The sequence below is a fragment of the Ursus arctos genome, unplaced genomic scaffold, assembly GCF_023065955.2.
Source record: "Ursus arctos isolate Adak ecotype North America unplaced genomic scaffold, UrsArc2.0 scaffold_13, whole genome shotgun sequence".
Lineage (NCBI taxonomy): Eukaryota > Metazoa > Chordata > Mammalia > Carnivora > Ursidae > Ursus > Ursus arctos.
In genome coordinates, this window is record NW_026622797.1 from 33,358,940 (window position 1) to 33,372,148 (window position 13,209).

At 35.1% G+C, this 13,209-nt stretch overlaps 1 protein-coding gene across 2 annotated transcripts in view; it reads right to left on the reverse strand.

Annotated features, from left to right (window-relative positions):
* Positions 1–13,209, reverse strand: part of LAMA2 (laminin subunit alpha 2) — a 603,226-nt gene that overhangs the window by 344,309 nt on the left and 245,708 nt on the right. For both annotated transcript variants that reach the window (XM_057311058.1, XM_057311057.1), the window contains exons 7-9: positions 12,984–13,101; positions 7,268–7,446; positions 2,495–2,594 (exon numbers count right to left, since the gene is read on the reverse strand). In XM_057311058.1, coding sequence (XP_057167041.1) covers positions 2,495–2,594; positions 7,268–7,446; positions 12,984–13,101 — 397 coding nt within the window. The remainder of the gene's footprint in view (positions 1–2,494; positions 2,595–7,267; positions 7,447–12,983; positions 13,102–13,209) is intronic.

The window sequence follows — 13,209 nt, forward strand, 5'->3', positions numbered from 1 at the left end:
AGAAGGGCCATATGCACCCCAATGTTTATAGCAGCATTGTCCACAATAGCTAAATTGTGGAAGGAGCTGAGATGCCCTTTGACAGATGACTGGATTAAGAAGATGTGGTCCATATATACAATGGAATATTACTCAGGCACCAGAAAGAACGATTACACAACATTTGTAGCAACATGGATGGGACTGGAGGAGATTATGCTAAGTGAAATAAGTCAAGCAGAGAGAGACAATTATCATATGGTTTCACTCATTTATGGAACATAAGAAATAGGAAGATCGTTAGGAGAAGGAAGGGAAGAATGAAGGGGGGTAAACAGAAGGGGGAATGAACTATGAGAGACTGTGGACTCTGGGAAACAGAGGGCTTCAGAGGGGAGGGGGGTGGGGGATTGGGATAGGCCGGTGATGGGTATTAAGGAGGGCACATATTGCATGGTGCATGGGGTGCTATACGCAAATAATGAATCATGGAACATTGCATCAAAAACTGGGGATGTACTGTATTGTGACTAATATAACAAAATAAAATTATAAAAAAAAATGTATCATGGGAATGTGTCTAATTTTGTAACCCAGGTCTATACTGAATAATATATATCTAATTATAATATTATAAATTTTGACTACATTTCAATTTTAAAATTGGAAAAATTAATTAGGTCTCAAATTAAATATAACTGTACAATCTTTGAAAAGATGAAGATGCAATTGACAGATATTGTCAAGGGAGTTGAAAAATCAGCAGTGAGTATAGGGACTTGCACATAGTAGGATCTCAAAAGAGGAGTCTAAACTTAATGGATCATAAAATAATGACTCAACTTTTTATTTAACATGATAAAGATACCATATATAAGAAAAATGTCTGAATAATGGAGAGAAGGAGGGAAGTAGTGTGAATGAAACATTTGTCTTTTAAGATGGAGAGTCAGTAGGCAATATTTAATGGTGATGAAAGTACTAAGAATATTATTTAGATATTGTTTGGAAGATACGTTTCTCCAGAACTTAATAGAAGAAATGGCTCAATGTGATTAAATTTGGAAGTGAGATTGGGGGATGAATAAATTGAAGAGGATACTATTGCTATTTATTTTATTCTCTTCCTTATTGTTAAAATTTTATATTTACTGTGTATGGCTTTTATAATAATTGAATAATATTTATACACAAATATCTTCACTAAAACCTTGATTACAATAAAATTAGAAACATTCTCAATAGCTATATAAAGTTGAGTGGGTAAATAATTTATGGTATATCCACATAACGACGTACTATTCAGGTGTCAAAACCAGATTTTAGAGAAACTCTCAATAGTTTGGGGAAAAATTCATTATGTGAAGTTAACACAAACATGTTAATAAGAGTATTTATGATGAATTACTACTGCATTGTATGCTTATTCTTCTACTTTTCAATATTTTATTGCATTTTCAAAAATATTCTTCCTTAAAATGTACAAAACTTAAAAAAATAAAAAAGTGCAGAAAAAAGTTAAATGACATTACTGAAAATAACATGATTTAGTTGTTACTACAAAAAAGATAAGGAGCCATAATATGAAAAATGACCTCAATAATTCACCATATGAGATTTAAAATAATCAGAGTTTTAATCTTTTAAGATTTAAGACTGTACGGCTTCTGTTGATAATCTTACAGTTTTATAAAGAAAACAGGTAACCTACCCTGTGCCGGAGAAACATTGCCAGTGTTTAAAACTTGAAAGCCAGTGGAGGAAAAACCCTATATTGTAGCCATGCCTTATTTTAGTCTTTCCTAAGAGAAGAATCCACTCTTAGCGATATAAAGAAACTGTTTCAGATACGTCCTAATGTTCTACTTAACTTTGGCAAGCAAACAACATCAAGGAGTTATTTTGGCATTTGATTCTTCAATGTTTGGAGTTCATCATAAATTTCAATCCTCAAAGAAAGTATTTGGCTTAAATTTCTGTCAGCCTCTTTCCCTTCATTAACTCATGACTACTACCTATTTTTAGTCCTTTATGTATACATTTTGCTTTCTATACTATTGACTACATCTCAGCGTGTGAAGTCTGTTCTCTCCTCCCACTGCAGCACACACATCCCTCAGTGAATGCGGTCTTTTCACGCTGGAAACCACAGAAACTACAAAAAACAATTCAATAAACAAGACATTTAAAAATTACTTACGTCACAGGTTTCTGATTGACCAGAAGAGCGATATGCACAGACATGTAAATACGTATATATGAATATACGTATATATGCATATAATGCAAAATATTCAACTCTTTTTGCTTTTAAAGCATAATTAATTGTAATTGATTTATAGGAAAATAATTATTGAGATGAATAAAAAACTGCTTCCTAGAGGGAATATTGATAGATATGATAGATATATTATTAAGTGAATGAAATTTACTGCAAAATGTTACTCTAAAAATAATCATATCTGGCTTCCGTTGTCTTTTTATCAGAACAACAGCTCTCTTCTATTGCTCTCACCTCGTCGAGCATGTTTTTCATCCTTCACACAGACTTCATTTAAGGAACCAATTGGATCACAATGGCATGGCTGGCATGGTCTTGGATAATTTGGAGATACCTAACAGGAATATTAAAAGGCTCTTAGTCAAATGTCATAAAAGCATCAGTATGTTTCATTCTAGCAAACTTTTAAGGACAAAATAAATTTAATAATAAATTATATTGTAATAATTGAAATATTCTAATAATTATATAATAAATTATATTGAGAAAGTAATATAGGAAATTATCTTTAATATATATTTGCAATTTCTAAAATCCCTTTCTTCTGAATAGATACACAAATGTAAAGAAAACGGTACAATATACTTCTATTTATTTGCTACCTATATTCAACAATTATCAAGATTTTGCCACATGAGTTCCATCATTTTTCATTCTTTGCTGAAGTTGAAAGAAAACTGCAGATAGAGAGTATTTTAATCCTTACACATTTCAGGATGCATCTTTCTTTTACAATCACAGTATCATTATAATAAACAAAAATAGCAATATTTACTTGACAGTCTCTAATATGTATTCCTTAATAAAAATCCTTTTGCTTGTTTTTTTGTGTATGTTTTTCTTTACTTGCAACATAGTTCAAAATTAGTAATTTCCCCAAATTTATTTTTTAGGAAGTCTGTTCACATTGATCATGATGTGACTAATTAAATAGAAATTTATATTTGGTGCTGAATAAAAGATAATATTAGGTAGGCAAATTAAACATTTGGCTTCCTGCGGAGGCAGCATCAGCCAAGCGCCAACAGTGTAGGAAAACGTGAGCTCACATCTACTGTGGCTGCTGACTAGCTATGTGGCCTCACGTAACTGCTCTATTTCCTTGTGCTATGAGGACATCAATAGCAACTATAGTGATGTTATTAATCTAAAACTGAAAGGAAGAACATATAAAGGATCTGATAAGATTCCTCAGGCATATTAAACCTTCAATACAACTAATTTTAATGTTAAAATATTTTAATTAAACAAACCTAGACTGTGATAATATGCTGTAATTACAACACTTGTTTTCCAGATGCAATAGGATAAGAAGAAAAAAAAACATTTGCCTATGTTATACCTAAATACTGTGCACATGCTCTCTGTGTCTCTCTCTACATATAAATAAATCTATTCATATAAATACGTATATTTCCCCCCCACAAAATATAGCTATACATATGTATATCTATGTTTAATTTATAAATGGAAACCTGTTTACTAATGTAAATTGAAGTGTATAACCAGAATTATTTACATGTCTGATAGAATATCAACTATATTCACAGATAAGTTTTAAAATCATCATTTAAGACACACTTATTCATTCCCCATTATGAAGTAAGAACTGTGCAAAGCACAGATAGGTAAGGCCTGACGTCCGCCTTACATAAGCTTACAGGCTTGAAAGACACTGATTAAATAGAATGTGCCAAGTGATAGACATACAAACAGAGCGCTAGGGCACAAAAGAGGAGGGAGTAATAACACAACAAAATGAAGTCAACAATGTTTCACAAAAGAAGTGACATTTAGACTGAAGCTTAAAGTATGAGTAACAGTTTCAGAGTAGGTATGGGAGAAGGGCTCTCTCCCTAGAAAAAAAACACCAAGACATGAAAACAAAAAATGAGAAACAAAACCCCAAAACCCTCTGTAGACAAAAGACAAAAAGTTTATTTTAAATGAGATCTTGGCTGTAATAAATATGGTTTATGATTCCAATGATGAGCTTGAGTAAATCAAAGTCTCTAATGCATTATCCCTCTTTGTGGTAATTGGGGAAATCTGCCTGATTGCTGACCAGGAATCTTTCTAACATGAGATCCTATAAATATATCAACTTTGCATATGATTTTTAATTTTATCAAAATAATTCAGATTACTAATTAGTTCTCAAACATTCCATTATATATATTAAATATGAAATATATGGATTTACTATATAAATCTTAAATCAGATTTTAGGACAATGAATTTTAAAATATTGTAGAGATGTTATTTAGCTTAAAACTGCAATGCAAAAAAATTTTTCCTTTTATATCTTTAAAAAAATGAAATGGATTTTTGGGGCCCTTGGGTGGCTCAGTCAGTTGAGCGTCCAACTCTTGATTTCGGCTCAGGTCATGCTCTCAGGGTCCTGTGTTGACTCCATGCTCCGTGGAGAGTCTGCTTCTCTGCTTCTCCCTCTCTCCCTCCCTCTGCTCAAGTGCTCCGTCTCTCTCTCAAATAAATAAATAAATCTTTAAAAAAAATGAAATGGACTTCTACCCAAACATTAGGCACTTGAGAGATTTGAATTTTTAACATATAGTGTAGCATAAATATTCTTATAAGTATTAAGACACCATATTCTAGGCTCTGATTCACTTAACTGATTTGTAATAAAAACATGAAGCTTCCAGGCTCAGTAATGGCGGTGTCTCATATGGTCCAATCTACTCTCAGATAACAATTATTAATTCTGGACAAAATATGAAAGTAAAACATTTAAGGTCCTGGGAAATTAATCAAAAGCAGGCAGAACTTGGAAGAATTTGAGGTTTGAAAGAAAAAAAAAATACTAGCTGAGATCTATGTTCAGAGATGGGGAGCACCAAAATCTGCATATCAACACCCTTCAAAGGCTTAACTGATCCCTTAATAGTACACCCATTCAGGAGACTCCAAGGAACCCAGTGGAAAGTAACAGCTGGAAAGCTCAATGATGTGCGTAGAGTTTTCAGGTCTGAATACCATAAAGTAAGCAGAGATTGGAATTCTCAACCAAGTTAGCAAGATTAGACAACCACCTTGAGCTTTCTGTTAATGTTCCCTAACACAGTGTAAAGCAAGCGTCTAAATAATCTAGTTTAAAACTACTAGAACTAATAGAGGAATTTAGGTTAGGATATAACATCAATATTCGGAAATCCTGATGATAATAACATTAAACAATTTTAAAATTATGTTTTACAATAATACATAAATACGCTGAGAATTAACAAAAGACATGGAACATCTCTGTACTGAAAACACTGTTGTGAGTATTTAAAGGAGATACAAATAATTGGAGAGACCTGCTCTATTCACGGATTACAAGATTCAATATTAGCGTTAGTTCTCTCCATATTTGTATTTAGATTCTATACAACAATCTCAACTGTCCTTGACAAGTTCATTCTAAAATTTATATAGAAATATAAATAAATTATTATGTCCAAAACAATCTTCAAAAGGAAGAATAAAGTTAGTGCACTTATGTTTCTGAATTCTAGGCTTATTAAAGCTGAAGTAATCAAGATAGCGTGCTATTAATGCAAGGATGGACAAATAAATCCATGGGACAGAACTAGGGCTCCAGAAATTGACCTGCAGAAATTGACCTACACAATCAAACCACATGAATTGCAAAAATACCTCAAAGTAGTTTATTTATTTTTAAAGATTTTATTTATTTATTTCAGAGAGAGAGCGAGCGCACAAGCAAGGGGGAGTGACAGCAGAGGAAGAGGGAGAACCAGGCTCCGGGCTCCTGGGACCCAGGGAGCCAGATGCAGGGCTCCATCCCAGGACCCCTGAGATCATGGCCTCAACCGAAGGCAGACACTTAACTGACTGAGCCACTCAGGCATCCCGCCTCAAAGCAATTGAAAGGAGGAAAAGAAGTACTTAAAAGAAAAAAAAATGGACCTGGAACAACAGGTTAACCATGTAGATCTCAATCATTATTTCATACCATGCACAAAGATTTGCTGAGATGGGTCATAGATCTAAAAACTAAAAATGTTTCCGGAATAAAAAAAAAAATACCTTGGCTTGAAGGGAAACTTTACAAGACAAGATATAGGAACAGACAATAAGCCCTTAATATGAAAATTAAATCCAAAATGGGGTCAGCTGTAAATTTATAATAGAAGATCTGCGATAGCACCAAGCATTGATGGGAATGACTTAGTGATTGCCAAATACCCACTCGCCACACCTGCGGCACCCACACTAGAACAGCTAATTCAAAAAGACAGTCAATACCAAATATTAGAAATGATATGGAAGAACTGGAACTCACACATTTTTGTGAACATGTAAAATATTGTTACTAATTTGGCAAAACATTGGCAGTTTCTTTTAAAGTCAGACATATAAATATCCTATAAAACAAGTATTCTATCCCTAGATACTTATGCAAGCAATGTAAATAAAACTTGACCACAGAAAATACATAAAATATAAGTCTTCCTGTGGTCATGTTTTATTTAATATAAGCGGTGTTTTGTAGGAGCTCATCAAAAACTGAAAATGACATAAATATCTACCAACAGAATGGATTAAAAATTGCAGTACGCTCATGCAAAGGAATAATACTCGGTAATCTTTTTTAAAAAAAGAACTGCGATGAACACACCATCAATAACTCTTTAAATGTTATATCGAGTGAAAGAAGGAAAACAAAATTGTATTCATGTGATGATTTCATTTTTATGAAATTCACTAAGAGGCAGAACTAATTTACGTTCTAAAAACCAGTTCGCCAAGGGGTAAGGATTAACAGGAATGGGGCACAATGGAATTTTCTGGAGAGATGGAAATGTTTTATACCACATCCTCAAAGATTTATCCAGTTTCCATTTTGAAACACATCCAGTCACCTCCTAGAATTTGCAATCAAACTGTTCAGAGAAGCTTTCAAAACTATTTTTCCGTATAATACATCTCTGTATGAAAACGCCAAAAATAACACTTCGTAAAAGTAAAAGCATACTTTACCCCTTTGGGTCTGAAGAAACCATCAATGCATGTCTCACAGTTTATACCAGCAGTGTTCTGGGTGCAGTTAATGCACACACCCCCTCCAATGTATTTTCCATGTATATTTAAACTCAGATTTCTTCTGGCAACATTTTCATCATAGTAGCATTCTTCAGCTTTCCCATGACAATTGCATGCTGCATTAGGGAAAAATAAATTCATTAACATTAATTTCAGGTTTCAGATATATTTAAAAATCATTTTCTGTTATATAATAGATTTTTGTACTCTGAGAAATCATATTGCATTAGCATACATATGTAATCAGTACAAAACAATCTAGAAAGTATTTGAATTTATTGAATATATTAAAAAATTCATACTTTTTAATGGAACTTGAGATAATTAAAACCTATAAATTAAGCTGAATCATATGAAATTGCCAATAGTTGATTGATTTTATCTTACAAAACGGAAATTTCTCATGGTTCAACCCATAATCTCCTATTATGACAAACAATAAATTATTGAACTATGGCATTGGATGATTACTATCCAGGTAATCTGCAGTGGATAATTATTATATGTGAATCTCAGTGTTCGATCCTATGGGTAAAAATGGACACTTAGGACATAGTTCCTTTTTTGTGCTTCTGATAACTAAAACTTGGGGTTTTTAATATGCTATGTTCGGTTGTAAGTGTTTTATATTTATTGCCACTGATTTTAATTCTCAAAGTACCTTTATGAGTTAGAGACTCATATTAACCTCTTTTCATCTATCGGGGACTGAGACAAAGAGAAGTGAAGAAATTATAGAAGGTAACCAAATCAGTCTTACCAGCCTCACTCAGGAGTCAGGCTCCTGAGTCTACAGGGCTAACCCCTGGCAAATCCCTTCAAGTTCTATCTGATAAGAGAGATGAACTGTATGATAAGTGCCAAGGAATCAGGGCAAAATGAGAGCTGGTTTGCTTCATGGCTGAGATCACACCGTTTTGCACCAGTCTTATCTATCTAGTACTTAGTAGTCATGTGATGTAGGGACCTTCTTAAGTTCACTAAGGCTCAGTTTCCGTAAACATGGAAAGGTCAATAGTAATTACCAGATAGGAATATTTAAAAGTGTTAGTGAGAAAATGCCTGTAGAATCATTAGCATAATGCCTTGTAAATAAGTTCTTGATTTTTCCTACCCCCTTCCCCCTTGATCCTCCTTGTCTTCCTATTCGCTTCCCTTCTTCCTCTTCCTTTTCTGTTTCATGTCGTATTACAGGAGTTCAGAGATGTGAAAAAATTATTCCCCCAGAAAGAACTGAGAAAGGCTTTAAGAAAATGGGTAAAATTTATTTTAGGATGGGAACTAGGGAAAAAGATATATTACGCAGAATCTCCTTCCACAGATGCTGAGTTTCTTAGATGTTCTTACATGGATTTCCACATATATGTGTTGGGGGTTGTACGTGTGTGTATATGTGTTCATGTGTGGGGCACACAGCTTAGTCTTTTTCCCCCCACAAAGGGAAACATTTATAAACTGTTCTGAACTATTTTCAAAATTTACTAATAGTAAATAGCATAGCTCTTTCTCTATTAGCATATGTTTCCCCAAAGGCCACACAGGGTATTTCTTGAATGGGGTGTTTAACAGATCCCTATTAATGCATAATTATATTGTTTCCAGATTTCTCTTTTATAAGTAACGTTGAGTACATCCTAGAAGAACAAGGAGGTAGGGGAGGATTGGGGGTTCTAATGTCATACTGCTTCCCATTTGCCAGATGAGTGACTCTGAGAAGAAAATTTAAATCTTGGTGTCATTTTTTTAAAAGATGGATTGATTGATTGATTGATTTGACAGAATGAAAGAGAGAGAGAGACAAAGCACACAAGCAGGGGGAGCAGCAGGCAAAAGGAGAGGGAGAAGGAGGCTTCCTGCTGAGCAGAGAGCTTGACATGGGGGTCGATCCCAGGACCCTAGGACCATGACCCCGAGCTAAAGGCAGACGCTTCACTGACTGAGCCACCAGGCGTCAGTGTCTTGGTGTCATTTTTGTGCTTCCCTCTTTCGGATGTTGTGAGAATGCAAAACACCCAGTGGCATGGCTGGGACGTGGGGAAACGCTCAGCTGCATAAATGTTGGAAGCAGTGGTAGTAGCCATTGTGTTCTCATGAGAGTCATGATGAGCTCTGTACAGCTATACAAAGACGTCTATAGGCTAAAATCCTACAAGTATAATTTCTAGTCAAATCTTAACTTCAACGAACCTGAAAAATTTCCCTCCAAAAATGCTATGTCAGAAAACTCTCCCTCCAATAGAAACGATAAAACTTTAACAATAGCCTCGCCAACACTGTGTATTATCAACCCTCTTATTTAATTCTGGACATAGTAAGCATTCAGGTATTTGTTGGGTGAATGAACGATAAGCTTTGATAAGTTGAAAAGAGTATTTTCATTGTTTTAATTGGTACTTCTTTAATTATGAATAAGTGTGATAACCTCTTTAGATGGTTTTAAGTCTCTTCTTTTTCTGAGAAATGCCTGTTTTAATCTTTGCTCATTTTTAACTGGTTTATTGAATTTTTTCTTATTGCTATAGAAGATGTCTTAATATAGTAAGAATGTTATCTCCTTGTGTTTGTAGCAAATACCTTCCCTGGTCTGTTGACTTTGGTTTAGAATACAGGATTCTTGCTATACTGATGGAAAGTTTTCAAACTGTATTCTAGGGAACCTGTAGTCATAAATCACTAGGCATTATAAGCAGTTTTATATCTTCAGGACAATACACAAGAATTCTTAAAAATCCTGTTGTAAAAATATATTGCAAGAAACAGGCAAGATTTCTGCTCCCAGTGTAAGTAGAGGGGAAATATAGAGGAATGCAAATTGATTCTCATTATTTAGATTTAGTATTTATAACCATGAGCTAATGTAGGTAAAACACTGATGCTTGGGAAGCCCTGATTTTCACACACCATGCATGCAGTAAGGGCCCCTGCCTCCAGCTCCCAAGGCTGTTTAAAGGCCCCGCACCAACACAACTACCCATTTATAGCCTCAGAGAACACGGATGGTACCCACTCACAAAGAGCAATTTTTCGCTCTGCCATCAGCAGTTTGCTATTTCACAGAATGTCCAAGATGCATGATAGAAACGGTCTTTAGTACGGGCTTTGCAAGGCAAGAAATATTCTTTGCGTTTTAGAGATGTATCCTGCCTTAAGTAAGCCAGATTGATGAAAATCCAAATTAAACTCAAATGAATTAGCAGGCAATTATTCATTTTATAGAAGGATTTGTCATGATACAGAAGGGTTTTTCCTAATGCGAAGGTGATTGGAACACAATTCAACTTGGAAAAGGAAATTTTCATGTAAGCTTTTAGGAATGCATACATTGCCAAAAGCATGATATTTATGCAAGGTTTTATGGTTTGGATTCCTATCTTTAATTTGTGGGTAAAAAAGAAGAACAGTTTTTTTTCCATTTGGAAATATAGCCTCCCATCTGTCCCATGAGAAATGATAATTGTTCCAGAATTCCACTATTTAAAAAAATGTATATAGTAACAAGTGGCAATCTGCTTTCGTGCTGTTTTGCCCATCCCTGTTGCTCACAGATTTGAGCTATACTTTTTGTTTCCTTGTGTAAACATATATACACAAGTGGAGACTGGTGAAGGATTTCGCAAATCTACTTTACAAAATTATAACTGTGTGACAGTGTTAGGGGCAACGGGAGAATTCCTGCCCTCAAATGCTACTCCCACTTGTTGATGGCTGATATTCTACCAGGGGAAGAGACATATCATTAAATTTAAAGAAGTTTGAGAACATGAGTGCCATTTCACTTAAATGCGCTCTTAGGAACAAATGTCTGCTCTCACTGGGAGAAGCTGTGGAGAACCTGAGGGATGGTCAGGAACGGGGTAGGGGAGACAGGAAGAAAACAAAGCTGGCCTCCGGTTGCCCCTTTTACCACAGTGGGTGTTGGTGGCCCATTTCTGCAGATACAACTCAGTAACAATGGGTGATTTCTAACAAAGCATCTTCACAACCAGGCAGACACAAATCTAAAGGTAAAAAAAAAAGGGGGGAGGGCGCCTGGGTAGCTCAGTCGATAAGTACCAACTCTTGGTTTGGGCTCAGGTCATGATCTCAGGGTCGTGAGATCAAGCCCTGCATCAGGCTCAGTGCTCAACATGGAGTGGCTTGGGAATCTCTCTTTCTCCCTCTGCCCCTCCCACCTCTCTACAATAAATAAGTAAATCTTTTCTAAAAAAAGGTGAGTGTAGAAAACGGAGGGACTCAAGACACTGATAGCATATGCAGAATCTTAATCTCGAAAGAAAATATTTCATGGTTGGGGGATTTTATGATTAACGTTTGCTAGGATTCAAGTTTTAAGAACCTACCATGTCTGACAAACGATACATGATAAAAAATTTTTAAATAAATATACAAAGTTGGTATTAGCTTAAAATGTCTACCACACCTGTTTTGGGGGCCATATATACCCATGGAACTGAAAAAATGTAGCTAGGACTCACTAAAATATTAATATTGGAATTCAATTGAATTGGGCTTCGTGGCTAGTTTGGATTTATAGCTCAGCACAAGTCTTTGTTTTAGGTTTCGTCTTGGCCTGAGCAGATCTCCAGAACACAGGTTTCTCTAGTATCCCTGTCACCATGTTGGGCCAGTTGACAATATTAGGCTACAAAGTCATCTGCTACACTTCTTGAGTATTTCCCTTCTGAAAAAACTGGCCATATGGTTGTCTTCAAAAATGATAACATTCAAGTATTAATGACTGTCTGTTGTCACGTATTTGCACAGCCAATTGTTCTATTATTTTTTATTACTAGCTTTTCTTCTTGGTTGCCACAGCCTAGTTTATGCTAATGATTATCACTGCTGCCATTTCTAAAATAGTATCTTCTACTGTTATTAATGAGAAACCATACATTTAAAATATTTATTACTATTAAAATAAATATTCTTTATCTACAAATTTGATTTTTTTGCCTTCTCTGTTACCTTTTGCTCTCATATTCTTCCCAGTTACTGTGCCCAAACCCACCACCCTTTAATAAGTATAACTAATGTATCAGAGTGTTTTTCCTTCATTTTTTAGGTAATGATATAGTGCTAATTGGAAAGGTATAAACTCTCCCCTCTGTTTTTTTCCTCCACTTATTAGATGATTGATATACAAAAGCTGTTTACTAGGGAAGGAGCTACAAAGGGAGCAGGCAGAAGAATCTGGAGCCATACTAGTTTCAGAACCATTTTACAAACATATCAACATATTAAATATTAGTCTCTATATAGTGTAGGTTTTGCTGAGTGTTTATGTGCATTTCTAGTAGAGAGAGAGAGAGTGTGTGTGTGTGTGTGTGTGTGTGTGTTTATATAATGCTATAAGCTTGAGATTTACTCTGATGACAGTAAGTGTATTTTTGTAAAAAGTATGCTTTCACTATGCTTTTATCTATCTCTCGTAAGGCCCACACAGTGGTAAAGTCTAGGTGTTTAGTAATATTTGTCAAATTAAAAAACAAAACAAAACTGAGTAAAACAGCAGGGTAAAAGAGCCTACCAGCTATTGCCTTGGATAAAATGTAGAAACTGGAAACATGCACTTACCTAAAATCACCACATGCTGACAGTACCTGAGTCCCCACAAAGGGAGACCCACATATGTTGTTGATTCTAAGGAACATACCTTCACATTCTGTTTTAGTCAGAAACGTCCCAGCTCGCCAAGGTTTCTGATGGAATCCCGGACAGCACTGATCACAGCTGTCACCACACGTATTATGCTCACACTCACAGCGGGATTTCTAGTCAAAAATTGGGGGGAGGAAACATAATTTTAGTATTTTTGGAATCTTGGAGGAAGGGCCTTCCCCAGGAGGTAGAAGGAAGAGAAGAGAGAACTTTGAGACGGT